The sequence below is a fragment of the Geotrypetes seraphini genome, chromosome 19 (genome assembly GCF_902459505.1).
Source record: "Geotrypetes seraphini chromosome 19, aGeoSer1.1, whole genome shotgun sequence".
Classification (NCBI taxonomy): Eukaryota; Metazoa; Chordata; class Amphibia; order Gymnophiona; family Dermophiidae; genus Geotrypetes; species Geotrypetes seraphini.
This window is the reverse complement of record NC_047102.1, coordinates 32,659,366-32,671,822: the sequence shown is the minus strand read 5'-3', so window position 1 is coordinate 32,671,822 and position 12,457 is coordinate 32,659,366. Positions and strand designations below refer to the sequence as shown.

At 41.5% G+C, this 12,457-nt stretch overlaps 2 protein-coding genes across 4 annotated transcripts in view; both read left to right on the top strand.

Annotated features, from left to right (window-relative positions):
• The window catches only part of LOC117352133, a 1,164,809-nt gene that overhangs the window by 835,367 nt on the left and 316,985 nt on the right, over positions 1-12,457 (top strand). The window lies entirely within an intron of this gene.
• The window catches only part of CHID1 (chitinase domain containing 1), a 218,371-nt gene that overhangs the window by 31,671 nt on the left and 174,243 nt on the right, over positions 1-12,457 (top strand). For all 3 annotated transcript variants that reach the window (XR_004537584.1, XR_004537585.1, XM_033928275.1), the window contains exons 6-7: positions 1,393-1,499; positions 10,696-10,757. Coding sequence is in view for 1 of the 3 variants with exons in the window: in XM_033928275.1 (XP_033784166.1) it covers positions 1,393-1,499; positions 10,696-10,757 (169 nt within the window). In the remaining 2 variants the exon portion in view is untranslated. The remainder of the gene's footprint in view (positions 1-1,392; positions 1,500-10,695; positions 10,758-12,457) is intronic.

The following is a 12,457-nucleotide window of genomic DNA, read 5'->3' as shown; positions in this document are numbered from 1 at the left end:
AGTGTATGTAATGCAATGCCCCTGTGAACTTCTATATGTGGGCCAGACATCACGCAGCTTTACCATAAGATTAACAGAGCATAAAAGCTGCTTGAATACACGAAAGGTTACAGCTCCCATAGTTGCTCATTGAATACATTTTGAGCATAAATTTGAAAATTTGAAATGTTGGGTTATTGAAAAAGTAGTTCCATCCTTGAGAAGAGGAGACATAAGGAAGTTGTTATGGCAGAAAGAACAACAATGGATAAACCGTTTACATACTATAGAACCTCAGGGTTTGAATACGGTATATGAATGGCAACCTTTTTTGTGAAAATGCAGTTTATCGTTTCATATTTTGTGTTCTTTTTTTCATCCTGGTGTTTAGCCTATCACACATCACGTTTTCGTGATGATGCCATGACGCTCGGCTCCTTCCTCTTCTTGAATGAGTCGGGCGCATCTCACAGTCCCAGGTCCATTTTGAGAGAAGCTAGCTTTTTGTAGTGTTGCTAAGAAGCGTGGAAGTAACCTGAATAATATGGATCCCCTGAAGTAGCCTGCCTTTAGGCGAAACAGAAAGCCTAAGACTAAGAAGTTTTTCATCTCCAGATGAGTGATACATTTTCTTAGAGATATTAATACTCTGGTCTTACAAGCTACGCAGCTTAACCGTTCTTGAATACTTACAGCTGAGCTGATTGCCACAGTTTAGTTAGTTTGGGGTTCAGTTACCTTTCTATTGGACATTTTTGAATGTTGTCATTGCAAATATTGAAAATACTGAAAGTATATCTCTCTCTTGGACATTTTTGAATGGTGTCATTGAAAATACTTAATACATTGAAAGTGAGATTATATTTCGACGCATTATATTTCGACACTATGTTACTATGTTACTATGAGAGCGATTTATATCTGTACGGAGTTTTTTTATAAACCTGTGTTGATGTGGGGAGCTTAGAGCACTTGTGTAGTCCCAGCAACCCACAATTGAGCTTTATTTTTTCTCCATTTTTTTCTTATGATTTTGTCAACAGTTCTTTCTGTCTTTGTGGTATGAATGAATCCCTGCTGCTATATATTATTTGCAATACGTTTGTAACCACACTTTGCCTGTGATTAGATGCGATTGTACCTCTGAATATATTTAGTTGAGTATCTGAATATATATCTCTTAGGCTATAATAATAATATAATAATATTATAACAATTTATATACCGCAGGACCGTGAAGTTCTATGCAGTTTACAATAATTAGAAGATGTTACAGTTATAAGTGGTATATAAATAATAATATTAAAATGTCTAGCCAATACCATGTTTAGCTAAACTGGGATCTAGATGTTACAAGAGATGCACAAACCACAAGGAAAACATTGTCTGATTCTTACTTTAACTTCTCACCAGTGCCTCGAATTCTGTTTGATGGCTGGTCCTATCAAGATTTTGAGAGCCTTTTTGGCAGTGAGGATGAGATAGAAGAGCTTTCCAGTGCAATGGTGCAAACAGCAAAGGTGAGACTATTTCTGAATCACAGAAGAAAAACACTGGTTTGGAGCTGGAGTAGATTTGTAAAGAGGCTAGAAGACTATTAAATATTAATCACCTATTTTACTGTGGCCTTTCTAATTTTTGGCAAGTCTTTAGCATCTATGCAGTTAAGCTTCTTCTGATGCTTTAGGATGATTGCAACAATTGTTGTTAATAGAAACATAGAAACATGATGGCAGAGCCCATCCAGTATGCCCATCCGCAGTAACCATTATCTCTTCCTTTCTCTAAGAGATCCCACATGCCTATCCCACGCTTTCTTGAATTCAGACACAGTCGCCATCTCCACCACTTCTTCCGGGAGACTATTCCATGCATCTACCACCCTTTCTGTAAAAATGTATTTCTTTAGATTACTCTTGAACCTATTACCTCTTAATTTCATCCTATGCCCTCTCATTGCAGAGCTTCCTTTAAAATGAAAGACACTTGACTTATGTGCATTTTGCATGTAGGTAGGTAAACATCTCTATAATATCTCCCTTCTTCCACCTTTCCTCTAAAGTATACAAATTGAGATTTTAAATCTATTCCCATACGCCTTATGACGAAGACCACACACCATTTTAGTAGCGTTTCTCTGGACCAACTCCATCCTTTTTATATCTTTTTGAAGATGTGGTCTCCAGAATTGTACACAATATTCTTAATGAGGTTTTGAGTCTTATACAGGGGCATCAATTACTTCTTTTTCCTACTGGCCATACCTCTCCCTATGTAACTTAGCATCCTTCTAGCTTTCGCCATCACCTTTTCAACCTGTTTAACCACCTTAAGGTCATCACATACAATCACACCAAAGTCCCGCTTTTCTGTCGTGCACATAAGTTCTTCACCCCCTACACTGTACCGTTCCTTTAGGTTTATGCAGCCCAAATGCCTGACCTTGCATTTCTTAGCATTAAATTTTAGCTGCCGAGCTTTGCTAGGTCTTTCTTCATATTATTCACACAATCTGGGGTGATTTTGGTATCATCTGCAAAGAGATAAATCTTACGTGATAGCCCTTCAGCAATATTGCTTATAAAAATGTTAAAAAGAACAGGCTCAAGAACACACCACTGGTAACATCCCTTTCCTCAGTGTGATCTCCATTAACCACTAGCCTCTGTCGTCTTCCACTCAACCAGTTCTTGACCCACCTGTCACATTGGGGCCCATCCCGAGAGCCAATATTCCCTTTCTGGCAAAACTGACAGAAAAGATAGTTTTCAATCAAATTTCAGATTTTGTGGAAAAAACCAATGTTCTTCATCCCAATCAAACTGGTTTTAGAGAACACCATAGTACTGAACTAGCATTGATAGGTATGACCACGTCTATTCAATACTTCCTAGATCACCATCAAACGACCTTGTTAATCTCACTTGATCTCTCTGTGGCTTTCGACACGATTGATCATCATCTTCTTATAGACAGACTTCAATCCATTGGTGTCACTGATCAAGTTATTTAATGGTTTATATCTTATTTAACAGATCGCACTTCCACCGTCCTCTTTAAAGACTCATCATCTAAATCATCATCAACTACTTATGGGGTTCCTCAAGGGTCTATTCTCTCTCCGTTATTATTTAATATTTTTCTTGCTCCTTTAATTACCCTATGTCAATCCGTGGGTTTTCAAGTTTTTGCATATGCAGATGATATTCAGCTCCTGCATCCAATAGATACCAACAAAATATCTGATATCCGAGAGATCAGTGAGAAACTTGACCAGGTTCATCAATGGCTAAATACAAATAAACTGGCTCTTAACATCAAAAAAACAAACATGATGCTCTTCCCATGGAAAGAAAATTCTACTCTCATTGCTCCTCTCACCATAAAAAATGTTCCCCTACAAATAGTTAATAATACAAAAATCTTATGAGTGATTTTTGACACCAAACTGAATTTCCATGATCATATCAGTAATACTGTTAAAACCACCTTTTATAGATTACGTAGGATTCGATCTATCTCAAAATTTTTATGTCCAAAATCGTTAAACATTCTTATTCACTCTTTAGTGATTTCTAAATTAGACTACTGTAATGCTCTCTTTAAAGGTCTATCACTAACCGAACTTAAACGCCTACAAATTATCCAAAATGTTTCCATAAAACCCATCACTAAATCCAAAAAATTTGATCACGTTACATCCCTTTTAAAAAATGCACATTGGCTTCCAGTTATCCATCGGATAACATATAAACTTTGTTTGCTTATCTTTAAGTCTCTTTTCTATAAGACTCCAGCATTCATATACAAGCTATTAATACCATATCACCCAAGCAGAACCTTAAGATCTAATGAGCAAAACTTATTAACCATTCCCTCATTGAAGATTATTAATACCAGACGGCAGTTTATCTTTTCGGTAACTGCTCCACAGACTTGGAACGCTCTTCCAATTTATTTACGAAAGGAGCAGGATTTAGGAAAATTTAAAAGTAATCTAAAAACATTTCTTTTTAATGATGCTTTTAATATTTAATTCAATAATTTTAAGGCCAGTGATTTTATTATTTTATGTTTTAGCGTTATATGTTTCCCTATTGTGCTTTTCCTTTGTTTTGCTTTTCTTTAATCAATTGTATTTCAAAACCCTATCTTACCTTTTGTAATGAGAACATGTATTAGTTATTTACCCGATGTTATTATTTAAAGTTTGTATTGTTTGTCTCTCATTGAATGTATTTTAAAATGTTCATCGCTTAGAATTTGATTAAGCGATTAATCAAGAGAAATAATAAACTTGAAACTTGAAACACTCAGTTTATTTATTAGACGTCTGTGTGGAACACTGTCAAAGGCTTTGCTAAATCTAAATATACCACATCTTGTGCATTCCCTCTATCCAATTGTCTGATCACCCAGTTAAATAAATTGCTCAAATTTGTCTAACAAGACCTACCTCTAGTGAATCCATGCTGCCTTTGGTCTTGTAATCCACCGGATTCCAGAAACGTCACCATTCTCTGTTTTAAAAGCGTTTCCATTAGTTTGCTTACCACAGAAGTCGGACTTACTTGCCTGTAATTCCCTATTTCTTCCTTACTTCCACTTTTGTGTAGAGGGATCACATCTGCCCCTCTCCAGTCCTCCGGTACCACTCCCAACTTTAGAGAAGCATTGAAAACATCTGTCAGTGGAGCTATAAGTTCCTTCAGCATCCTCGGATATACACCATCCGGCCCCATCGCTTTGTCTACCTTTAACTTAGCTAGCTCCTGACGAACACCACCCTCTGAAAATCAATCAGGGTCTACCACTCCTCCATCCCTATTCATGTTTGTCTTCTGTGGTCCTGCTCCTGGCGCGTCAGCCATGAACACAGAACAGGTCTTTATCTGCTGTCATTTAATGTTACAATCTAGTCAAGACAGACCACCTGGACAAGAAGGTGCATCAATACAATGTGCTCAGGTGGAAGAATTACAGAAGGGAATGATATGACATAGAGAATTACACAGTAACTGTTACCCGCAGCTAGCCGCAGGTAACCCGCCGAAAAAGGGAGAACAAAAAACCTGGTTGCTGCGGGTACAGGGACAAGGCCATTCACCGCCTTGTGGATCGGTGAATGGCCTTGTCCCCTCACTAAAGTATCTGCCGTGTTGCTTCCCTTCCCAGCCCTCTTCACAATTGTGCGCGCACTTGTTCCCTCCTGCCAGCGGCAAAATTAAAAAAACTATCAGGGCATCTCTTCCCTACATCTAGACACCTCCCTCCCTTCCCCTCACCTTCACGGGTGCTCTTCAGACTTTTTTCTTTCTGAGTGTCCGGATGCGGCAACATTCTCACAAGTCCCATGCGACTGCCTCAAAGCTTCTCCTCTGACGCACTTCCTTTTTCCGTCAGAGAAGATTTGGGGCAGTTGCATGGGACTTGTGAGAATGTTGCCGCATCCGGACACTCAGAAAGAAAAAAGTCTGAAGAGCACCCTTGAAGGTGAAGGGAAGGGAGGGACTATTGAAGCTCTAACCGTATCTCTTTCTGTTCCTGTTTCCCCCATTCCTCTCTCTACATAGCAATATACTTCATTTCCTACGGTTTTTACTTATCCCCTCTCGGTACTCTCTTGTATTTGAAATTGGTTACTAATATACTTGACAATATTTCTCTGTATCATCGCTGTATATGTACAGTCTCTTCTCCTGTAAACCGCTCTGAACTGTTTGTGGTATTGCAGTATACAAAAATAAAGTTTTTATTATTATTACTGCCAGAGACGGAGCCTGATGTATTGAGTCAGGTAGTTTGTCCTAGGCATATGGTACAACAATGTAGAAAAGATGGAGTCTAACTCTCTCCACTTCTTTGCTTTCTCATGATGACTTCTACTATGAGAGAGGAGTATGAGTTTAGACCTTATTGAAATCTGGTTGGATCTTGTATGAAATTTCTTTGAAGGCAGCTTATACAGTGGGTGAAGTTTATCATATTACTTGTTATCCCAGGACAAGCAGGCAGCCTATTTTCACATTTGGGTAATGTCATCAGCGGAGGCCGGATGCGGAAGCTTGCAAGCAGACTTGCTTGAAGAAACTCGAAGTTTTGTCGACCGCACCGCGCATGTGCGAGTGCCTTCCCGCCCAACGCAGGGCGCGTCTCCTCAGTTCTCAGTTTTCCGCGGAGCCGAGAAGTCCGTCTTTGACTCTCTGCGTTTAACTTTGTTACTTTGTGCCTTCTATGAACCGCGGTTTGTATTTTTTTCATCACGAATCGCTGTTCTTCCTTTATTTCTTTTATTTCTAGTTTTTAAAAAAAATTTTTTTTTTCAATCTTCCATCCATTGGCCGCAGCCCAAGGGCTTTGATCTTGCTGCAGCTATTTTTCCTCCTATGTCCCAGCCTGTCACGGACTTCAAGAAGTGTAGCCAGGGCCAGCGTGCGATTTCCCTTACGGACCCACACCGTCGGTGCTCAAGTGCCTTAGGCCGGAACATCACCCAAAGTCGTGCGAGCGCTGTGCTACTCTTCAACCTCAAGCCCTTAAACGTCGTCACCTTTTGGTGGAGAAGCTGTTCGGGATGGATTCTTCCTCCAATCCCTCAACATCGAAGGCGCCCTCGGCCTCACCTTCGACCGAGACTCCTCCTGCTTCTACTGCTTCCATCTCGAGCCTCATCAATCAGACCTTCGTCATTTGCAGTGGCTCTTTCTTCGATGACACCTGCTGTATCTTCCCCTGTTTCCTCAGGTCAGATAGCTCAGCAGAAGGTTCCAGCGGTGCTTAAAGTGTCTAAGACTTCCAAGTCGAAGCACATTTCCACTGCCTCGGTGGAGCCTCCAGCCAAAGCAGGTGGTCCGGTTTCAGACGCGGATCCATCCTTGTCGGCTTCTTTCCAGACCATGTTGGAGAAGCAATTCATTCAGTTCCTTACTAATATGGGACCGAAGCTTCTTCCTCTCATCCAGCCTGGGCATTCAGCAGACTCCCACGAGGTCGAGCCGCTTCCTTTGCCTCAGTCTGAACTCACACACTCTTTGCAGGGAGCAGAGTCTCTGCAAGTGTCTGGTCTGGTATCCAGGCATGTGGAGCAAGGAGCAGAATCTTTGCAAGTGCCTCGGCAGGAATCCTCACACTCTATACAAGGAGCAGAGTCTTTGGGAGTGCATCGAGGTTCCTCCATCAAGCCTCTGGAGCTTCGATCTACAGCCTCCAGTCCTATCCATTCTTTGGTGGCATCGGCTGCTTCTGTCTCCGAGGTGAAGTCTCCTCGATCTTCAAGATCTGCTTTCAAACATCGTTCTCACCGACGATCGAAGCCTTCATCGAGGCATACTTCCAGGCATAGTTCTTATTCTAAAATATATCCCTCTTCAACTAAGCCTCGCTCTACTCCTACTTCGACTAGACTGCCGACTCCTCGCTCGAGGTTTCCACTTCCGAACCTCGAGGATGCAGTGGTTTCTATTGCTTCGTCCAAGTCTCCATATTCTTTTGATGCCTTTTTTCCTGCCGAAGCTTCATCTTCGACCCAGGCTTCCTCGTCCTCAAGTCCTTCTCGAGGCAAAGAATTGGCGGATCAGCTATCTTTCTCATCTTCGTCAGATGGCTATTGACTTGGATCTTCAATTAGATGCTGGTTTCAAATACTCTAAGGAGTACCTTGAATTCATGCATCTCCCTCAACCTCCGGCAGTCACTTAAGCTTCCGCTTGGGGTGCTCATCTCGATGGTCTCCGTACTCAAGGCCTCTGGACCAGTACGGATCGTCAGTGTCATATCAATTTGTCGGAACTCAGAGCTCTCAACGCTTTTCAACATCTTCTTCACAACCAATTAGTCCTCATTCGGACGGACAACCAAGTCGCCATATATTATGCCAGCAAACAGGGAGGGACGGGATCTGCCTCCCTTTGTCAAAAAGCTCTAAAGATTTGGGACTGGGCAATCCGCCACAACACCTTCCTCAAAGCTGTCTATATTCAAGGGGCGAAGAATTGCTTAGTGGACAACTTGAGTCATCTTCTGCAACCTCACGAATGGACACTCCATTCCTCGCCTCTTCATCACATTTTTTTCTCAGTGGGGAACGCCTCAGAAAGACCTCTTTGCAGCTCCCCACAACTACAAACTGCCTCAGTTCTGCTCCAGGATATACTCTCCTCATTGCCTCGAGGCAGATGCTTTTCTTCTGGAATGGACAAATCTCTTCCTATATGCATTCTCTCCATTTCCTCTCATTCTCAAGACTCTGGTCAAGTTGAAAAATGATCATGCCACAATGATTCTAATTGCTCCTCAGTGGCAGACAACCTTGGTACTCCCTTCTACTTCAACTCAGCAGCAGGGAGCCATACCTTCTACCAGTTTTTCCTTCTCTGCTTACACAGAGTCAAGGATCTCTGCTTCATCCCAACCTGCGGTCTCTACACCTGACAGCTCGGTACCTCTCAACAAACCCCTCTTCAGTTTTCTCAATCTGTAAGAAATGTTTTAGAAGCTTCTAGGAAGCCTACCACTAGACAATGCTATCACCAAAAATGGACTAATTTTTCTACGTGGTGTTTTTCTCATCATAAAGAGTCTCAGCATTCCTCCTTATCTTCTGTTTTGGACTACCTTTTGCACTTATCCAATTCTGGCCTCAAGTCTACATCGATCTGAGTCCATCTCAGTGCAATTGCGGCTTTCCATCAGCCTATTGAAGGGAAACCCCTCTCTGCTCATCCGGTGGTTTCCAGATTTCATGAAAGGACTTTTCAATGTCAAACCTCCTCTCAAACCGCCTCCTGTGGTTTGGGACCTAAATGTTGTCCTTTCTCAACTGATGAAGCCTCCATTTGAACCAATTGATAAGGCTCATCTGAAGTATCTCACTTGGAAAGCGGTGTTTCTCATAGCCCTCACTTCTCAACGAGTCAGTGAGCTGTAAGCCTTAGTTGCTGATCCACCTTTCAAAGTGTTCCATCATGACAAGGTGGTTCTTCGTACCGATCCTAAATTCCTCCCTAAAGTGGTCTCGGAATTTCATCTCAACCAATCCATTGTTCTTCCAGTATTCTTTCCAAAGCCTCATTCTCATCCTGGAGAAGTAGCTCTTCATACTCTGGACTATAAATGTGCTTTGGCCTTCTATTTGGAACGCACCGAACCACATAGAACTGCTCTTCAACTTTTTGTCTCCTTCGATCCAAATAAGTTGGGACATTCAAATCCCACTGCAACTATTTGTAAGTTTATTCACATTTTTTTTTAACTGCGAGCCATCCAGGGACAGAAAGCACAGTTACTTACCGTAACAGGTGTTATCCAGGGACAGCAGGCAGCTATTCTCACAACCCACCCACCTCCCCTGGTTGGCTTGTCTGAACTGAGGAGACGCGCCTTACGCTGGGCGGGAAGGCACTCGCGCATGCGCAGTGCGGTCTTCTCGAAACTTCTGGTTTCTTCAAGCAAGTCTGCTTGTGAGGCATCTGCATTTGGGCTCTATCGATGACATCACCCATATGTGAGAATAGCTGCCTGCTGTCCCTGGATAACACCTGTTACGGTAAGTAACTGTGCTTTCTGTCCCTGGATGGCTCGCAGTTAAAAAAAAATGTGAATAAACTTACAAATAGTTGCAGTGGGATTTGAACTACCAACCCCTGGTTCTCTGCATTGGTTCTTCATTGGCTGCTTTAACTATTAGACCACACTTCCACATGACTCTTTCCCTTCCACAAAGAAGTCCATGTCCCTTGTTTTTCCCCTTTTGTAATTTGAGCATTTCAGTTCGTAAATGGATGCAGGCAACACTTGGATGTCCATTTCGCATGTGTTATAGAACAGACACTAACCCCCTCTTTTATGAAACTGCAATAGCAGTTTTTAGCGCAGGGAGCCGTGCTGAATTGGCTGCCAACGCTCATAGGAACTCAGTGAGCATTGGGAGCAGATCTGTTGTAAAATCGTACATGAGAAATGGATAGCCATATGTGACTTACAAACTTGAATGTCCATATTCTGAGCTGGTTGTCCTTTCTAAAATGTCAATCTTTTTGAATGTAAAGTGGGAATATAGTATATGCTCTGCCCAGACTCTGTATATGTCTATCTGTAAAAAATGTATATACAGTATTTACAAAATAGTGCTTAGGTGAAATTTTGGCATTTGCACACACACGCTGTGTGTACATCGTAATATATATCATTAATCTGACAAAATTGCCCTGTATAAGTATAAATAGACCATAGCAGACTCAGACTAACATCCCTACCTTTGGTGTATATCCTGTATGCATCTGCAAGGACAGTAAATTCAAACCATGCGACTCTCAACTAATTACCAAATTGCCTAACTATATGCAAGGCTAACTTGGAAACCTTTTTATTTACCAATGCTGTTTCCTTCAATTAGCCCACCTGGAATAAACTGGATGATGCCACTGCTGGCTCTATCCTCTGTTTTACTTAGATTGAATCTGATTTGCTTTGCTCTGATATGATTTTATTAATTTATCCTTAGGCTTTGATTTTACCCCTATTTTAGTTACTTTGTTCTTTCCTTTCTTTTTCTCTTTCCTGTATTACAATGGAGTTCCTTTAGTTTTTCATTCTATTTTCCAGTCTATTGAGAATTAATATTGTATACCACTTATAAAGTCTTACTCATCAACTTCAAGATATTCAGAGAAGAAGCAGTGTAAGATATCTATACTTACTCTTCATTTATTTATCTAGAATGAGAAGTTTGATGGCTTTGTAGTTGAAGTCTGGAGCCAGCTGGGGGGACAGAAACGAGAGTAAGTATTCTTTTTCTGAAGTGCACTGACTCTTGCTTTATTAAGAACATAAGAGCATAAGACTTGCCATACTAAAGAAGCTGTTAGCTGATCTCTTCATATAGTGCTTGGGGCTGCCAGCAGCCTTTTGATTGGTAGTTCTGTCCTTCCTGTTAAATGATAGGGAAACCTTCTGGAACTGTGAGAATAGATTCTAGGAGGAGTGCTGAAAGGGAAGGGGGCTTTAGAAGCGCACTTTGGAATTTAGTGGGGGATCAGTATTTTGGAGAACAAGAACATTATTTTTTTTGTAATTGGCATCAGGGTAGGAGGATAAAGGAGTGGTATTTGGGAAAGGGTTTTTTTTTCTTTTTTTCTAAAGTAGTTGCAGCCTGTTCAAAAGAGGAGATATCTGTATTCCTAAAATCAATCCCAATCCAAATCCCCCATGCCCTGTACTGACAAGCAAATAGATCAGGCTCAGTATTAGCAAAATAGAGAATTTATTTATAGCGCAAGTGTCAAATAATACTTAGGTTTGAGAGAGTCTGGTATATGGATAGACTAGAATGCATAAGGCATAAGTTACCCACTATTGTTGTGGAGTATCTGGAAAGCAAACACATGTTTATCCTACAGGCTAATAATTAGGCCTCCTAACTACTTCCCACTATTACAAAGAAGGCTTTATATGACCTGTGCACACAGGGAATGTCCTCCCTCAGCCAGCTTGGACTCTCTCCCGGATGCAGGAACACAGGGATGCTGCCCAACATGGTCTGTGTGGGAGAGATGCCTCTTAGGTTGCAGAAATGCTGCGGGTGTTCAGGAGGAAGCCTGGCGTTGACCAGCTGTAGTCTGGGTCTGACACTTCTTCAAGCTTGTCACATGCTCGAAGGATAGCAGCCAGGATCAGCAACCAGCAGCATGCCCCCTTCTTAGAGTCTTTTTCAAGCAGCCCCCAGAATGAGGTCCCTTGGAGAGTGGTTGCCAGGAACCATGAACCCTCTTGAGAGTTCATCATTATAGTCTTTTGAATTTGGTTCCTATCTGGGAAGATGATGTTTTCTGTGCCTCCTGTTCTGACCTCTTGACCTGAGCATCTTCCAGAAATATCCTTTAGACATGGTGATAACAAGTCCCAGTTATCTCACTTCAGTTCGTTACTGATAAGACACTGTAGGAACAGATGTGAGCTAGAGGATTGTCCAGCTTCAGGCTCAGGCTCTGAATTTCAGAGGTGAAAGGTATTCAGCTTCTGTGTAAAGACTAGGTGCAGGCCTAACTCCTAAACCTCTCTAGGCCGATACCATAATTATGTGCCCCTCCTCTTCAGTGCACATTGCTAAGCTGGCTCAAACTGGTTAGCCAGGTCAGTTTTATAAGGCTTTCATCTAACTGGCTAAGGGACTCACTTTTGAAAAAGAAAAATGCACAAAAGATGTCATAAAGTGGCATTTGGACATTTGTATTGCCAAAACGTCCAAATCACCATTTTCAAATGTACTTTCTAGATGATTTTCCATGCCGTTTCTCAGCAGTGTGTCTAAATTTCATTGGGTGTCTTTTGGATGGGCTTAGGACTTGGACATTTTGAAGCTATAATCAAACATTTTACAAAACATCCAGGACACCATTTAGACATTTGGGGCTAGATCTATTTTAAAAATGAATAAGTGCCAAAAAGGTGCCCAAACTGACCAGATAATCACAGGAGGTAT